We start from the raw sequence: 17553 nt of genomic DNA on the forward strand, positions 1-17553 counted from the left end.
AGGATGGAAACTGGGGTGGGGCTTCAGAGCAGTGCCCACAAAAACACTTAATGGGATCAGGCCAAGCTCTTTGTGGCCTATTTTTGAGCCTGAACATTGCTTGACAGACAACCCGACCGACCGTAGTAGAGACGAAACCCACTTCTCATCTGCGACTCTGCCCCTCAGCAGGGGCTTGGTGTGCTCTTGGGGAGGAACAGCCGGTTTTTCAACTGCGTTGGCGCCGGAGACCACTCCTCTGGGGTTTGCCTTCCGCACCATGCACATTTGCTATAATGTGATGACTAAGCAAAGATCCATAAAGATCCTTAGGGCCACAACCTCTACTCAATGAGTTTCTTTATCCTGCCTGCTTTTCTGAAAGAGAAGGGGCCCTAATTAGCCTGTCCCATTGTTTCTCTCCAAGCGGCAGCTGGGTCTGCTTCACATGTGAGTGGAGTGGCTTGGCCCTCAGACTATTGCAGGGCTCAGAGCTCCGCGGGCAGGAAGAAGCGGACATGGATGCACTGTGGGTACAAGAAGCAGAGGGCGTGGGACCCCGGCCATCTGAGCTATAGGAGCCATGGGGGTAACAAGGCAGCACTTGGGTATTTCCTGGAGTGAAGTTCGGCGTTGAATGAGCTGATGTGCACAGGACTGCGTTTCACCAGGGGAATGCATGATGCATTGGAAAAGAGAACTGCTTTCATTGAAATGCAATAGAGATTATATCCAGGGGATGAAAAGAAGTACATTTCAAACTTAGATCACATCGCAAGTCTTAAATAACTGACAACATTCTGTAGGAAGGAAGGGTCCCAGCTGTCCATTTGCTTTTGAGGGAACCAGGTCCTTACAAAGACTAAGACCTTAAACTGGCCAGTATAGAAGGTCTCCTAACACCACCCCAAGCACTTCCCAACGTGGGATTAAGTTAAAGTACTCAGAAGCCTAAATTCATTTATTTGAATTTCAATCTTTATCATTACATGTATTGATCTAATTTCTCTTACTGCATATTTTTCCTTCTCCATAATAGAAGGAAAAGCTGATTTTGTCTCTCCCACTTTTTTAGAGGATTAAACACAAACATCTGAATGGCTAAATAATCATAAAAATATTTTACCGGCGTTTATGACTTATTTTCCAACAAAGATCAAAATTTGGCATTGTCTTATTACCATTAAACTCTTTACTTATTTTCTCTTTCTTCTATTTCAGTTTTAGCTGGAATTGGGTTCAGATCTTAGCTAAAGAACAAGGAGAGGGAGAGCAAGCTTGTGGGCACATTATAAGCACTTTGGAAAGATGTGAATAATGTGATGAAATTATATAAATGTCCAGAGGTTGACAATGGTCATTAAAATGACCAATGGAATTTTAAAGCCTCATTTGTTATGAGAGTAATAAATCATTTCTTATGATATAAACCTCATGCAGAGTTGTTGAAAATACGGACTTCTAACTCTTGCTCTGTTATAAAATGTGTGTGACAACTTATAGTGGAATAAACAAAATGCTGAGTTAAAAATAAACATGCAAATTGTGCTCTAGAAAACTTAACAGTTTCACTTCTCTTTCTCCTGGACTTCACTACTTAATAGCTAAAGCAATAAATTTTACAGGCATGTCTGAATCACCATTAATTAATGAATGTGAACTGACGGTGGTATGGCTAATCTAATCTCCAAACAGTTTTGTTACTGAAGACAAAAAAAAAAAAAAGCATAACATCCTCTCCCCCTTGCCCCCCTTCCAGGAAAATGGAAATTAAATATACTTTTTAGTGTTTACAATAAAGGGCATGGCGGAGAAGAAACAAGTAGAATACCTACCGGGGTGTTCTCCCGGAGAGGGGCTTTCGTGTAGCTCTGAAGAGGATGTAACTGGTGATAACTGAGAACATTCCCCACATGGACAGAAACCGCCACCAGTAAAGTTTTATTGTGAAGTACAAAGGGACAACCCACATCTGCAACAGGGTCACCAGCTGTTAGAGAAATGAACAGACAGTCTCTTTCAATGACTGAGGGCCCAGAAGGGCATGCCCATCGTCAAACGATTCAGAATCCTGTCTGTAACCCTCAACTGGTTAACCATTCAACTGCAAACGCCTCTGTAACATGCACATGGCACGGGTTGGCACAATTATCTGAAAATTCGAATGGGAAATAATTCAAAATATCCAGCTTCTGACACTTTTGGGGGATATTTCAGATGAAAGTAACTTTAGGCTTGGACAGCTGTGTGATTTTGGATAAAGGAGCTTCTTTTCAGTTGTAAAATGGGAGATAACAATGCCTGCCCCACCTGCCTATGATGACTGAGGTGGGAGGGGATCAAAGGAAATCCCTGAAGGGAAAGCGCCCTGCAAACAGTGCTGCAGGGAGCTCAGGGGCTGGTGTTACTATGGGGCACACGTGCACGTGCACCGAGATCTCCAGGGAGGAAGTGGTGTCCCAGCAGCTTCTGGGAGGCTTCTGCCTGCTGTCCCAGTGCACAGGGTTAACCCTGCAATCCCGACTGTGCTGTTACCTCAACCCTGACTATTAGATTTGCAACCCACCATTTGCTTCTTGTCTTTCCTCTTTAGGTTCTGCTGCCTTTTCCAGGCAGCCCTAAGATGTGGGTCAGACTATTTCCTGTCCCTCTGTGTGTAACCCCTTTGTGGTCTATACCACTGACCTGAGTCCAAGTAGCCATCAGACGGTTCTGTAAGTTGGCCGGCCTCAAGCTCGCATGGCAGGAAGCAGGACTACACTGATGGGCTGGAGGTCAGTGACTTGATATGGTTACCATAGTGACTGACACTCCTATTTATTAGATTGATTGGGCCTAAAACCAGCTATTCACCCCTGTGAAAAGCGGATAGGTTTAAACAATAGCAATAATCTTTGGTCTTTTATGTTTTATTATCTGTAGACTAACCACCTATTATTTACTCAGCACCAGTAAGAGAAGGGAATGGCAATGAGGTTTTAGTTTCAGGTGTGGACTTTAATTGGTGGTGGCACCTGGCAATGCTCTGTTGAGGAGGATTCTAAGCGTGGGTCCTGGTTTTGTGGTAAAGAGTATCATGATTGATTAATTATGCCTGCCAGGATGTAGAAAGAGTTGTTATAGCATGCATGTCACATATGTCATCTGGGTATAAACAAAGACTGATGTCGTTTATTTGTTGTCTTTACTCTCTTCATCTTTGTAATTAAAGGAGGTGGCCTTACACAATGAAAACTTTCTAACAGAAATTGTCTCAATACATTTAAAGTCTTGTATTTATTAGTAGAAACTAAATCAGCAGTTCTCAACCTGTGGGTCGCGACCCCTTTGGGGGTTGAACGACCCTTTCACAGGGGTCACCTAAGACCATTGGAAAACACATATATAATTACATATTGTTTTTGTGATTAATCACTATGCTTTAATTATGTTCAATTTGTAACAATGAAATTGGAGGTCACCACAACATGAGGAACTGTATTAAAGGGTCGCGGCATTAGGAAGGTTGAGAACCACTGAAAACATATATATGAAGTAACAAATAAACCCTTTTTAAGTTTGAAAAAGATAAAAGGAAGTAGCTTTTAAAAAAAGAGTGTATGGATGTATTTTTGGATCTTCTAATAAGATCTTGGTTATAATAGTCCAAAGGTCAATAACCAAATTTGATAGGATTTCAAGATGTAAATGAAAAAGGCAAGGCCACAGCCATTCTCCTTTCCATGTCAAATAAGAAGACATTTCCCAGGCTTTTCATTCTCTTTTAATTGCTTCATCCCTAGAAACAACCTGGATCTGAAATCGTAGCATTGCTCTAAATCTTTCAGAGAACAGTATAGTTGTCATTATACGTATGTATTCGAATGAAAATACACATGGAGCAAATCTGAGGTAACTACCTAAAGAGTTCAGAAAAAATATCCTAAAACCTGCTTTTTGTTTTAGAATTCAAGGCAGTACTTCCAAGGAAGGATACATATTCTTACTCTTGCCGGAGTTAGTCAGATAATTGCTTTAATTTTCCATCCTACTTTGTGGGTATGGTCAAAGCTAAAGAATGGGTTTTCACCTTTATTTATGAAATATATATATATACTCAAATAGGAAAAACAGGCTTTCTTAAGGAAGTAGAATAGTTTTTGTGAGGACCAGAAACCATATGTGAGGAAACCAAAACTTAAGATTCACTCTTTTTAACATTCAACATTAGCAACTTTGAGCTTCTAATGTTTTTTTTTAAATAACTCATTTTTAAAAAAATATATATCTTTATTGATTTCAGAGAGGAGGGAGAGGGAGAGATAGAAACATCAATGATGAGAGCGAACCATTGATTGGTTGCCTCCTGCACACCCCACACTGAGGATTGAGCTTGAAACCCAGGCATGTGCCTTGACTGGGAATCGTACCATTACCTCCTGGTTCATAGGTCAACATTAATCACTAAGCCATGCCAGTTGGACTGACCCTCTACTGTTGAGAATAAAAGTGTGGAGGTCCTTAAAAAATCTCATCAGTATTTTGCTCCTTTATTTCCTTTTGCTTATTGTGGAGATATTCATCTATGCTTTATTGTAGGTTTTGAATTTTTTAGTTCATTACTTCTGATATCAAAGAAGGAAATGGATATGAACTCCATCTTTCAAAATCTGATCACCTGTCATTTGCATTTTTATCTCTCTGTTTTAAGAATTTGATTCATCTTTTTACTTCCCCCTAAATATGCTGAAGTTTTTTTTTAAATAAGAATTTGAATTGGTTCATTTATATTCAGTGAAACTACCATGCTCCCATATTTTATACTTTAGGTTATAAGCTAAATTTTACAAGACTAATCAATTTCCTCAAATCAGTGGAGTTATAATCCATGATAGTTTGAAGTGATGATTGGACTATATTTTTATAAAACTAGTTCTCTCCCTGTGGATTTATAAATACAACCCATTCCTGGAAAATCCCAAATTTCTCTTACTTGATGCCTGGATTTAATTAACAGAGAATAACAATGTTCAAATGTATAGATCTGCTACTTTTTAAAAAATAGGCCTTGGAGATCAGAAATAAAAGGAAAGCAAAAAATATATATCATTATAATGTATTCTGTATGCAAATATTCAATTTATTAACTATCTTTAAAGTCTAAACCCAGCACCACATTTTCTCAACATGTAAGGACAAAGGTCAGAAATTTGTGTTACGAATTAAATGGCTGTACAGAGAAGTCCTTTTGAAATGAGGGCCACATTTCATAGCAATTTTAAAAATTCTTTATCAATTTCCAGAGCAGTTAAAACCTCTCATTTTTAATAGTAACTGCCACATATGAAATGTAGGAATGTTGGTGCCTCATAAATAAACACATGAAATATGTGAACTTGAGGTGCATGCATGCAACGGAGGAGCCTGGCAGCTGGGACACATTAATGATGCCAGAGGGGTCACCATCTGGGCATGTGCATATAAAACACATCTGCATGACTGGCCCTGCATCTGGATCACATCACCCACCTTCTCCCCACCCGCACATCATGGCAGGAGGATTGTCCTGACGGATCAGATGCTGCCCAATGGTACCATGTTTTTTCTTTTGCCATGCATTATGTATGAATCTGAGAAGAATTGCAAATCAAGACAAAACAAAGATATCTTTTGTCTATTTGTACTGGATGGTGAATGGGTCACACAATAAGGAAGGGAGGGAGGGTGGGAGGAAGAAAGGAAGGAAGGGAAGAAGGAAGGAAGGAAAGTTATGTATGTATGTGATACTTATTTCCTTTGCACTGCAAATCCTATACTACTATGCTTGCAGCCACGTGTACACGTGTCTGTGTGTACTTGTATGGGTGGGATGGAGGGAGAGCAGGGGGATGCTAGAGGTAAGCAGAAAATCGTCATGTACATAAACGATTCCAAGAATAGTGTGCTATCAGTACAAAGGCAATGAAGGAAAGTGTGGGCATAAATTGAATAAGTAAAATAACGGGATCGTGGCATATGAAGGATTCTTAGAAATCCACTAGGTCTAGATTTCTATCTTCAAATCAATCCAGACTGTTTATTTTGCTATTTAAACTGTTAAAGGAGCTTCTGCAGTATTACGTAAGTATGTGTATATTTGCACCTTGCCTCGTTTTAAAAAGCTGTGAACAGACCTAATGGTTTATTGGTATAGTACTATATTCTAGTGTTTCACAGCTATTAATAGGCAGGGAGCTTGTTTTAAATAGAGCAATGTTTCAATCTGTGGCTTAAGGATTTGCCAGTGTATTGAGGCAAGTTAACAGTGTGTCTGAAACCCCAATTCTGTGTATGTAGTCATCAGGCCTTCCACTGGTTTGAAGGGAAGGAGAAGGGTTCTTTTTCGGCACCCTCCCCCCTATTTCCTGCAGATATGAAAAGTAGGAGACATAAAAGAAGGTGGAGAGGATAGTGTTGAATGAAATTTTATTTTTAATTGGATGTTGTTAAAAGCATTTGGAAATAATTTAATTCTGAGGCTCTGCCTATATCTAAACCATATCAGCTGGAAAGAGAAAAATTCAAATATCCAGATGCTTGCACTATGTTATGCTAAAAATATGAGTATTTGGAAACATCCAGGTATTTAGTTGTATCCCAAACCAAATAACAACATTCCATTTTCTATCTACTTTCTCTCGACACTTTTTGGCATCACTTAGGAACAGTTAATATTATGTTTTAAAACTTTGCTTTCTAAATAACCTGTTTCTTTTGCTTTATCATAATAAGCTGCTCTGATATTCACAGCTTCCACAGACCACAGAGCAGAATCTGAAGAGACAAATTAAATGATCTCTTCAGAAGATAAACCTATTTGTTAAAAGCTGTGTCTGAAAATGTTCTGAGCTTTTTTTTTTTTAAAATATATATTTTATTGATTTTTTACAGAGAGGAAGGGAGAGAGATAGAGAGTTAGAAACATCAATGAGAGAGAAACATCGATCAGCCGCCTCCTGCACATCTCCCACTGGGGATGTGCCCGCAACCCAGGTACATGCCCTTGACCGGAATCGAACCTGGGACCTTTCAGTCCGCAGGCCAACGCTCAATCCACTGAGCCAAACCGGTTTCGGCAATGTTCTGAGCTTTTTGGATTAGTCTCTCACCTCTGACGTACATGGTCCAAATTATGCATGAAATAATGTGAAAATACTACTTGATGTGCAATAAAAATGCCCTCAAAGTATAAATAAATGTATAAATAATAATTAGCGTACAAAGCTGTTCACACATATTATTGTGTGCACTTCCTACTTTTTAAAGTTTCCTCCCTTCGATTATCCGTAAACTCCCACTCCCACCATCTGCCACGGTTTACATAATTTTCCCATCCCAGTATACAGACATATATAGCAGGATCGGAATTGTTAACCTATACCCTCCTGGGAAACAGTTTTATCCACTAGAGTACAGTGCTCGCGTGCAGCTCCTAGTGCCTTAATCCTACACAGACCCATCTCACTTCCAGAGGCACATGGAGCAGCACCTTGACCCCCAGTGCCCTTCCGTGAGGTTGTTTCATCTACACGAATAAAAGAGAAACATGCAAATTGGCATCACTCCGCTACACCCACCAGCCAATCAGATGAGTATACAAATTAGCCCAACAAAGATGGTGGTTAATTTGCATATGCAGGTGCGAGCGAAGACTGAAGACAACATAGAAGGAAGCCCAGTGCTGCAGAAGGGAGCGAAGCTGCGGAGAAGCAAGCGGGGCGGCGAAGGCGGGAGGGAAGCAAGGGGGGCGGTGGAGGCAGGCTTCGCTCCCTTCTCTGCTTCGTTTGGGCCGCAGGAAGCCCTATTCTTGCAGGAATCTTCCTGCAACAGGCTTCTAGTAGATTTATAATGAAGTTAGATTCTGTTGTCACCATTTGCATTTCTCCCTGGGATCCCCAATCTCCTAAATGATCTTTAAAAATTTGCCTACCTTAAGGTCTGCTTCTTGTGCTGTATACAGTAGTTCGTTGGGATTTAACAAATGCATAAGGTCTTGTATCCAGTATTATACAGATCCATTTTAATGCCCTGTTTAATTCCTGTTTCACTTGTTTGTCTTTCCTCTTTACCTCCCTGAACTACTGGCAACCACTGTCCAAAAAAAAACCAAACCATCATTTTACTCTCTCTATGGTTTTGCATTTTTCAGAATCTATAATAATAAAAGGTAATATGCTAATTAGACCGGACGTCTTCTGGACGTCATTCCAGATGTCCTTCCTGACAAAGCCAGGGCTGGAGGGAAGCCAGCCCGGGTCCCAGGTGCTGGAGGGAAGTCGGCGCCGGCAGCCAGGGGAAGGAAGGCCTACTCTTGGACGAATTTTCGTGCATCAGGCCTCTAGTGGTATATAATTGGATTCATATAGTATGTGGCCTTTGTATTGGCTTGTTTCACCCAGGTTCCTCCATGTCTTTTCATGGCTTGATAGTGCATACCTTTTTATTATATACTAATATTTTATTGTATGGAGATATCATAGTTTGCTTATTTATTCATACTTGAAAGGTAGATGCTTAGATCACTGATTTTAGACCCTAATTTTCTTTTCTAATGTATACATTCAATGCTAGAAATTTCCCTCTAAGCACTGCTTTTGCTGCCTTTCACAAACTTTGATATGATGTATTTTCATTTAGTTTTAATAATTTTTTAATTTCTCTTGAGTCCTCTTCTTTGACTCGTGTTATTTAGCATTGTGTTATTTAAAGTCCAAGTATTTGGGGATTTTTCTAGCTTTTTGTTATTGATTTCTAGTTGAGTTTTTGTGGTCTGAGAGTGTAAAATTTACTCTTGAACAGCTAAGGACAGGAGTTAGGGGCACCATTGACCAGCGCCTGCCCCCCCCCCACATAATTTTCCCATCCCAGTATACAGACATATATAGCAGGATCGGAATTGTTAACCTATACCCTCCTGGGAAACAGTTTTATCCACTAGAGTACAGTGCTCGCGTGCAGCTCCTAGTGCCTTAATCCTACACAGACCCATCTCACTTCCAGAGGCACATGGAGCAGCACCTTGACCCCCAGTGCCCTTCCGTGAGGTTGTTTCATCTACACGAATAAAAGAGAAACATGCAAATTGGCATCACTCCGCTACACCCACCAGCCAATCAGATGAGTATACAAATTAGCCCAACAAAGATGGTGGTTAATTTGCATATGCAGGTGCGAGCGAAGACTGAAGACAACATAGAAGGAAGCCCAGTGCTGCAGAAGGGAGCGAAGCTGCGGAGAAGCAAGCGGGGCGGCGAAGGCGGGAGGGAAGCAAGGGGGGCGGTGGAGGCAGGCTTCGCTCCCTTCTCTGCTTCGTTTGGGCCGCAGGAAGCCCTATTCTTGCAGGAATCTTCCTGCAACAGGCTTCTAGTAGATTTATAATGAAGTTAGATTCTGTTGTCACCATTTGCATTTCTCCCTGGGATCCCCAATCTCCTAAATGATCTTTAAAAATTTGCCTACCTTAAGGTCTGCTTCTTGTGCTGTATACAGTAGTTCGTTGGGATTTAACAAATGCATAAGGTCTTGTATCCAGTATTATACAGATCCATTTTAATGCCCTGTTTAATTCCTGTTTCACTTGTTTGTCTTTCCTCTTTACCTCCCTGAACTACTGGCAACCACTGTCCAAAAAAAAACCAAACCATCATTTTACTCTCTCTATGGTTTTGCATTTTTCAGAATCTATAATAATAAAAGGTAATATGCTAATTAGACCGGACGTCTTCTGGACGTCATTCCAGATGTCCTTCCTGACAAAGCCAGGGCTGGAGGGAAGCCAGCCCGGGTCCCAGGTGCTGGAGGGAAGTCGGCGCCGGCAGCCAGGGGAAGGAAGGCCTACTCTTGGACGAATTTTCGTGCATCAGGCCTCTAGTGGTATATAATTGGATTCATATAGTATGTGGCCTTTGTATTGGCTTGTTTCACCCAGGTTCCTCCATGTCTTTTCATGGCTTGATAGTGCATACCTTTTTATTATATACTAATATTTTATTGTATGGAGATATCATAGTTTGCTTATTTATTCATACTTGAAAGGTAGATGCTTAGATCACTGATTTTAGACCCTAATTTTCTTTTCTAATGTATACATTCAATGCTAGAAATTTCCCTCTAAGCACTGCTTTTGCTGCCTTTCACAAACTTTGATATGATGTATTTTCATTTAGTTTTAATAATTTTTTAATTTCTCTTGAGTCCTCTTCTTTGACTCGTGTTATTTAGTATTATGTTATTTAAAGTCCAAGTATTTGGGGATTTTTCTAGCTTTGTGTTATTGATTTCTAGTTTAGTTTTTGTGGTCTGAGAGTATAAAATTTACTCTTGAACAGCTCAGGACAGGAGTTAGGGGCACCATTGCCCGGCGCCTGCCCGCCCCTGTTGAAAATCTGCATATAACTTAAATCGGCCCTCTGAAATAAGTCCATTCCCAACCTGGGATCAAAGATTCTCTTTTCAGTCCACAGTTGTTTGAATCCACGGATGTGAAACCTGGGGGTGTGGAGGACTGACTGAATATTGATTTTTAAGAATCTGCATATAAGTGGATTTGTGCAGCTCAAACTTGTTTGTTCAAGGGTCAACTGTACTTTGTGTGATTTCTATTCTTTCAAGTTTGTTTTGGTGTGTTTTATGGCCTGGAATGTGGTCCATGTTGGTAAATGCGTCATGAGAGCCTGAGAAGAATGTGTGCTCTGTTGTTGCTGGATGACTCATTCTATAAGAGTTAATTAAAGTACGTTGATCAATGGTACTGTTCAGGTCAACTATATCTTTACAATTTTCCTCCTGCTTGATCTATTGGTTACTGAAAGAGGGTGTTGAAATCTCCAAATGTAATTGTGGATTTGTCAATATCTCCTTGCAGTTCTATCAGTTTTTGCCTCATGTATTTTGATGCTCTGTTGTTAGGCACATATACAACAGGGGCAGGCTAGAAGGGCTCAATGGGGAAAAAAGGGACAACTGTAATACTTTCAGCAATAAGGATAAATTTTAAAAAAGAATTTCTGTGTCTTCTGGAATAGCTGACCCTTGTATCATTGTGCAATGCCCCTCATTATCCCTAATAGTTATCCTTGTTCTGAAGTCTGCTGTATCTGAAATTAATATAGCTTAATCCAGCTTTCTTTTATTAGTGCTATCATGACATATCTTTCTCCAAACATTTACTTTTAACATAACAGTGTTTTTATAGTATAAGTAAGTTTCTCCAGTAATTCTGTTAGGCACTTTTATTTTGCAGATAAGGAAACTATGTTTAAGATATATTTAAGAATCTTTTCTTTGATATGAGAGCATAACTAATGAGGTTTAATTCTAGTCTTCATTAAAAAAAACTCTGTAATGTAGAGGATGTTTATTTTAATTAACAAGACAATAGTGACATGGCAGCAAATTGATACATGCTCTTTTAAATAAAAACCACCACCTCATCAAAAAAACAACAAAAAACTACCCAAGCCTTAGCTGGTTTGGCCTGTGGACCCAAGGGTCCTGCGTTAATTCGCGTTAATTCCCGTTAATTCCGGTCAAGGGCACATACCCTGGTTGCAAGCTCCTCCCCAGTCCGGGCCCTGGGCGGGGCTAGTGCAGGAGACAACCAATCCATGTGTTTCTCTCACATTGATGTTTCTAAATGTCTTTCCCTCTTCTGTTCTACCTAAACAAACAAACAAACCACCCAAGATTGCTCTTTCTATGTAAAATGTACAAAATTGCCTAAATTTAAGTGTTATACAGAACTCTAAAGAATTCCCTTAGGCCCTGTGCTACACAGAAAATAATCTTTATCATGGGTAAGAGGAAAATGAAATACTGGTCTAGGCCATGAGCACTTCATATGTCACAGGTGAGTCTTCTTATAAATGGCCAGTCCAAGACCCAGAAGCATGTAGAGTGACCATTGAGGACCTTCTCCCTTTGCAATGTTTCTTCACTTCGGCCACACTCGAGTCTAAACCATTGATCATCAAAATGTGGCCCCAGAACCATCTGGGGACTTGCTAGACTTGCAAATGATTGGGCACCTATTGAATCAGAAGCTCAGTATGGGACCTGAGAATTGGATTTAATAAGCCCTCTAGGTAATAGAGTGACACCCTAAGATTTGAGAACCACTGCTCAACATTGTAAGGTCTCAGGCCCAACAATGCCCAGGGGATGCCCCTGAGGCTGTGAGATGGCAATGGTCTGGTGGACATGCTCCAGTGGGATTGGTCTTTGCAAATGGGATTGTGCCCTATGTGGCTGTCAGTGCAGTGTCTGCATTAACAAGCTTTCATGAATATGCAAGCCATCAGTGCCAGAGTTTATTGCCAATGAAACAAGGTTAGACAGCCTCACCTTTTGTTTCTGGAATTCCTAATTCTCCTTTCCTGGGCCAGTGGCAGAAGTTGTTCATGCCCAAAAGGAAAATTGGCTTCCTTAAACCAGGGCTTCTCAACCTTGGCACTATAGACGTTTCTTCTGTTGTAAGGAGCTGTCCTGTGCATGTTGAGCAGCATCCCTGGCCTCTACCCCCAGCCCCTCCCACTGAGGATAAAAAATGTTTCCAGATATTGCCAAACATCTCCTGGGGCCAAAATTGTACCCAGTTGAGAATCACTGACTTCAACAAACCATTTTCTTCAAAGTGGTAAAAAAAGAAAAAAAAAAAGGAGGGATGTGGCCGCAAGAGGAGCGGGCTTCCAGCAGCCACCAGGGTGACTTACGTTGTAGGACCGGCCGTGCCTCTGTCTCCACTGCACCAGCACTATCTGGGCGATGATCAGGGTGGAGAGGAAGATCAAGATCATCTCCACGTGCATGGACTCGTGGCCCCGGTGCATCTTGTACACCTTCTCCTGCTGCAGGCTGGAACCGGCAAATGAGGTCATCCGCAAAAGTCCTCAACCTTTGCACATTTAGCAAAAAAAATAGGCTGGGCCCATAAGAAGCAATTAGGGATTTCAAATGTAAGGGGGTTTTAAGCTTTGACTGCAAAGTTTTCCTAAATTTTCTTGGTTCCTCCCTTTCTCCCAGGCTTGGGGAAGAGGCAGTTGAGAGGAGGAGGCCGAACTTATTAGTATCAGCAAAGCCAATTCCTCTCAGCCCTTAGTTTTTCCATGTGTATTGACTTCAGCCTTGTCCTTTCAAGTTAAGTTATGGGGAGAAAATATGGGTCCTGGAAAGGCCTGGGTTCCAGTCCTTGATTGGCCAGTTTATCACCACATATAGTCTTTCATAAGTCACTTATGGTCTCTGAGCCTCAGTTTCCTCATTTGCAAATTTAAAATAATGATCTGTCTGTACCTCAGGATTGTTCTAAAACTGCAAAGAACATATGTTATTTTATTTGTCAATAATAATAATAATAATAATTAGGTTAAAACATGATGGCTGAATGTTCAGGTTTTCAGTTGGACTCTTGGTTTTGCACACTGGTAGAGAAAACCACTAAGGTGGTGTCATCTGGCTTAACTATAGCAGAAGTGGCTTTGAAGAAAGCCGAGAGCAGTGGTTCTTGACCTTGGCTGTAAGTTAAAAATCGCAGTGCCCAAGCTGTACCCCAGATCAATTAAATGAATTAAGTGATCATTCAATAATCATACCAATTAAAAACACCATTGCTGGGTATAATGGGCTGAATTGTGTCTCCCCACCTCTAACCCCAAATTCATATGTTGAAGTCCTATTCCTCAATGCCTCAGAATGAGACTGTATTTGGAGACAGGGATTTTAAAGAGGTAATTAAGGTAAAATGAGGTCATATGGGTGGGCCCTAACCTAATCGGACTCATGTCCTTACAAGATGAGAAGATTAGGACACAAACTCACACAGAGGGAAGACACAGTGAGAAGGCGGCCATCCACAATATAGGGAGAGAGGCCTCAGAAGAAACCAAAAGTCTTGGACACCTTGATCTTGGACTTCTAGCCTCTAGAACTGTGAGAAAATAAATTTCTGTTGTTTAAGCCTCTCAGGCTGTGGTATTTTGTTATGATAATGCTGGGAAACTGATCACAGATTTCTAGATGGTAATCTAGGCATCAGTAATTTTTAAAGTTCCCCACCAATGTAATTTTAAGATACAGCCACGATTGAGAACCACTGGCCTGAGGAAGAAAGAGCAGTCCAGGTCAAGATTAGGGAAGAAGGGAAATTATGAACATTGCCAACCAATAACTTTATAAATATTGTTTAGCATTGATTTCATCTCCAGTGAAGCACCATCAGTCACAAAAATCTCTTAAAGTTTCCACTTATGGCTGGTTACAGTGTGCATTTAGTTAAGGTACCAGTCAGAAAACACTGCAGAGTGATCTTCTGTGTCACAAGATAGTGACCTTTTAAAGGTACTTGTTGGATATGTGGGTTGGGTTCTTCCCTTTACAAGCGTTTCTACAGTACTATATAGAGCACTGCAGTGCCTCAGAAAAGGGCCCCATTCAAATCCCAGGGGTGCCCCCTGCTGGAGAATGTGCAGAAATCAATCCACAGAGCCTAGTAAATAAATATTCTTACTTCGAGTTCAGCTTATTTGAGATGGAATCTTAGGGTATTAATTCTAGAAAGTACCAAAGATGTACTGAAACCCTTTATTTATCAAACTAAGACACTGCAGTTTATTTCAGGTAAACATCCTGAGTAAGATCACATGGCTATTAGTCTCTGTGTTGAAGCTGAGCTTAGGAGACAAGAATGGTTTTTAGAAGCTCATTAAAAAAGATGCTCATTCCTCTGAAGAAATGGGAAGTGAAAAAAAAATAAAAGAGTACAAGAACTTAGTAATAGTTTTTACAGCCCCAAGTTCAAAATAGCTATCTAATATTCTACCTAATGAATAAATTTTCAATTTAGGCCATATAGATAGAAGAATAAATCTCTCATCAGCCTAAAATAGGACTTGCATAGATATCAAACAAAATATGCTTTCTAACATTAATCTATTTCATATATATACATATATACATATATATACACATATATATACATATATATACATATATACATACATATATATATAATGAAAATGCATGTCAAATAGCTAACCGATGTGGAAATACTGTGGGAAGTATAAAGTGGTATACAAATGTAGTATTTCCTATTTTGATTAGGAATACATTCCTGATTGATTACCATAAAGCAAAAAAGGAGGGACTTTTCACTTTTACTTCATTTCATGTGGTGACAGGTAGCAGAACACAGGGGAAGCAGCATATGAAGAAAACCAGATGTATCTTGTGCCCAGAATAAATACTGAGTTGGCACTGCCTGACTTTGAAGGACATACAAATCCAGCTTTGTGTGGTGGCACAGAGCACACTGTGGTTTGGTCTATACTACCCTTGTGCATGCATGGCTATGCTAACTCACCTTCTCTATCCTAGGAAATTTACAGATAAAATGATGGCTTCATTTAATTTCTCAAGCAGTTAAGATGGAAATCTACTTTTTAGTGTAACAGCAATAAAAAATATACTAATCACTTACTTCCACTCATCATCTGCAGAAAGCTTTGTGTGAGAAATCTGAAAAACAAAATGAGCCAGAATAATTTAGGATGAAAGCTCCAATAAAATGTTTGCTTACAAACTAAAACACACACACACACACACACACACACACACACACACACACTCCCCAAAACAGAAATCAGGTCACTATTAATAAATATTTGAGAACCCGATGAGGTGCCATTCAATCAAGGTTGCAGAGTGGCCTCCTAATAGGCAGTATCACCCTGGCTTCTGGGATACAATGTATAAGTCCAAGAACCCCCCCCAAAAAAACATGTTCTGTTGGTGTCTCAGTTGGTGCCAGTGAGTAAATATCATCTCTAAGTTCAAGGTTTTAGAGACAGATCTGACCAGAGGCTCTACTTGTTTGGAACATTTTTGTGTCCATCCGCTAATTTAATTTCACTGAAGGCCTGGCCCCAGGGAAGGGGTAATGTAGCCATGGCCTTGCAGGCTGAGCTGGAGCGCACAGAGACCATCCTCGGGAAGTGCTTGTGGACGACCTGCACTGCACCCACGTGCCGCCTTCCCTGGGTCACTGCTAATGCACTATATTGGGCCACTTGAAAGCTAAATGCCAAGCCTTATGCAGTCACCCAGGAGTCTGGTTAAAATGTAGATTTTAATTCAGGAGGTCTGGGGTGGGGACCAAGACTCTGCATTTCTCTCTCTCTCTCTCTCTCTCTCTCTCTCTCTCTCTCTCTCTCTGAAAAAGAGGGCTAAGGGACAGCCTTGATTGCCTGCCTCGTTAGCCTTTTATTGTAACAGCCGTTTGAGATAAAGTTTATCTTTAAGATATAATCAGTAGGGGAAGTAATCTTGGGAGGACACGTGTTCGTAGTGTCCTTTGCATTTCTTTTTTTAAAAATAATTATTCATGGATTGATTTTTAGAGAAAGAAGGAGAGAGAGGGAGGGAGGGAGGGAGGGATAGAGAGAAACATTGATTTGTTGTTCCATTTATTTATGCACTCATTGGTTGATTCTTGTATGTGTCCTGACCAGGGATTGAAACTGAAACTTTGGTGTGTTGGGATGATGCTCTAGCCAACTGAGCTACCCAGCCAGGGCAACTTCTAATTGTCGTCCATGTGACGCATTGACTGTTGGTTGGTGGATCACCAGAGCTTTTCTCTTGGGAAAAGCTGAGTCCCTCCTAGGGCCAAGTTAACAGAGGGACCATGCCTCCTGAGGGCAGAGGACAGGGCAGTGATGTCAAACATCAGCAGTAAAGGTGACTCTGCCAGTCTTCTGCCCCTCCTGGTGTGCAGTTTTCCATCTATAACCTCCTCTGGATGGTCTGGGTTTGAAACCAGCAAGGAAGCCCATGGAATCCCAAATGCGTAGTGTGGTCCAAAGGCCAACCACAACCTAGCTCTCCCTTATCTTTTACTACAAACCTTTGTGAACCCTACATTTCTATAGAGTCGTAGTGCATATCACCCGCCCCTGCCTTCCCCGTGATCACTCCCCAACATTTTAATCACCTCCAAGCAATTTGGTCTGCAGTTCCCTCCATCTAGAATCCTCACTCCCTCATCACCCACCTGGCCCGTCTCATCCACCCTCCAAGGCCCAGCTCACATGCCACGCCCCCATCAGCATTGCCCATCCCCCACCCCCCTGCCAGGAACAATCCCTTGCTCCTTAGAAATCCTACAAAGCCTCACTTGAACCTGTTTTGGGGACAATAATCTCTTCCTACCGCTTTTTAACCAGCCCTTGGGTGACTCTGAGGCACGCTCTAGTTTGAGAACCAGAGAGTCAAGCGTGATGTGCACCCGTCATCCCTGAAGCTGTCCTCCCGAAGGGGAGGGGGAGGAGGGAGGGAGAGGAAGAGAAATGGAGAGGAGTTGGGTTTCCTGGGATGGGGTGGGATCAGGCGAAGGCACCAGCATCTTCCCTTTCGTCCCCGCCCCTCCATCCGTGGCCCATTCACACCGCAAGGGGGCGGGGAGCTTGGAGACCCGTCAGCGCGGCCTCCCAGCCCCCGGGGGAGCCTGGGGACCCTGATGCGGAGTCCCTTCCGTCTGGGCCCCGCGCCCTGTACCTGATCGCG

At 41.4% G+C, this 17553-nt stretch overlaps 1 protein-coding gene across 1 annotated transcript in view; it reads right to left on the bottom strand.

The window, feature by feature from the left end:
- The window catches only part of RNF175 (ring finger protein 175), a 30559-nt gene that overhangs the window by 12655 nt on the left and 351 nt on the right, over nucleotides 1-17553 (bottom strand). The window contains exons 2-4 of the mRNA XM_005871444.2: nucleotides 15470-15507; nucleotides 12708-12849; nucleotides 1815-1969 (exon numbers count right to left, since the gene is read on the bottom strand). Of these exons, the coding sequence (XP_005871506.1) occupies nucleotides 1815-1969; nucleotides 12708-12849; nucleotides 15470-15507 (335 nt within the window). The remainder of the gene's footprint in view (nucleotides 1-1814; nucleotides 1970-12707; nucleotides 12850-15469; nucleotides 15508-17553) is intronic.

This window comes from Myotis brandtii, unplaced genomic scaffold (genome assembly GCF_000412655.1).
Source record: "Myotis brandtii unplaced genomic scaffold, ASM41265v1 scaffold34, whole genome shotgun sequence".
In the NCBI taxonomy this organism is placed as follows: Eukaryota; Metazoa; Chordata; class Mammalia; order Chiroptera; family Vespertilionidae; genus Myotis; species Myotis brandtii.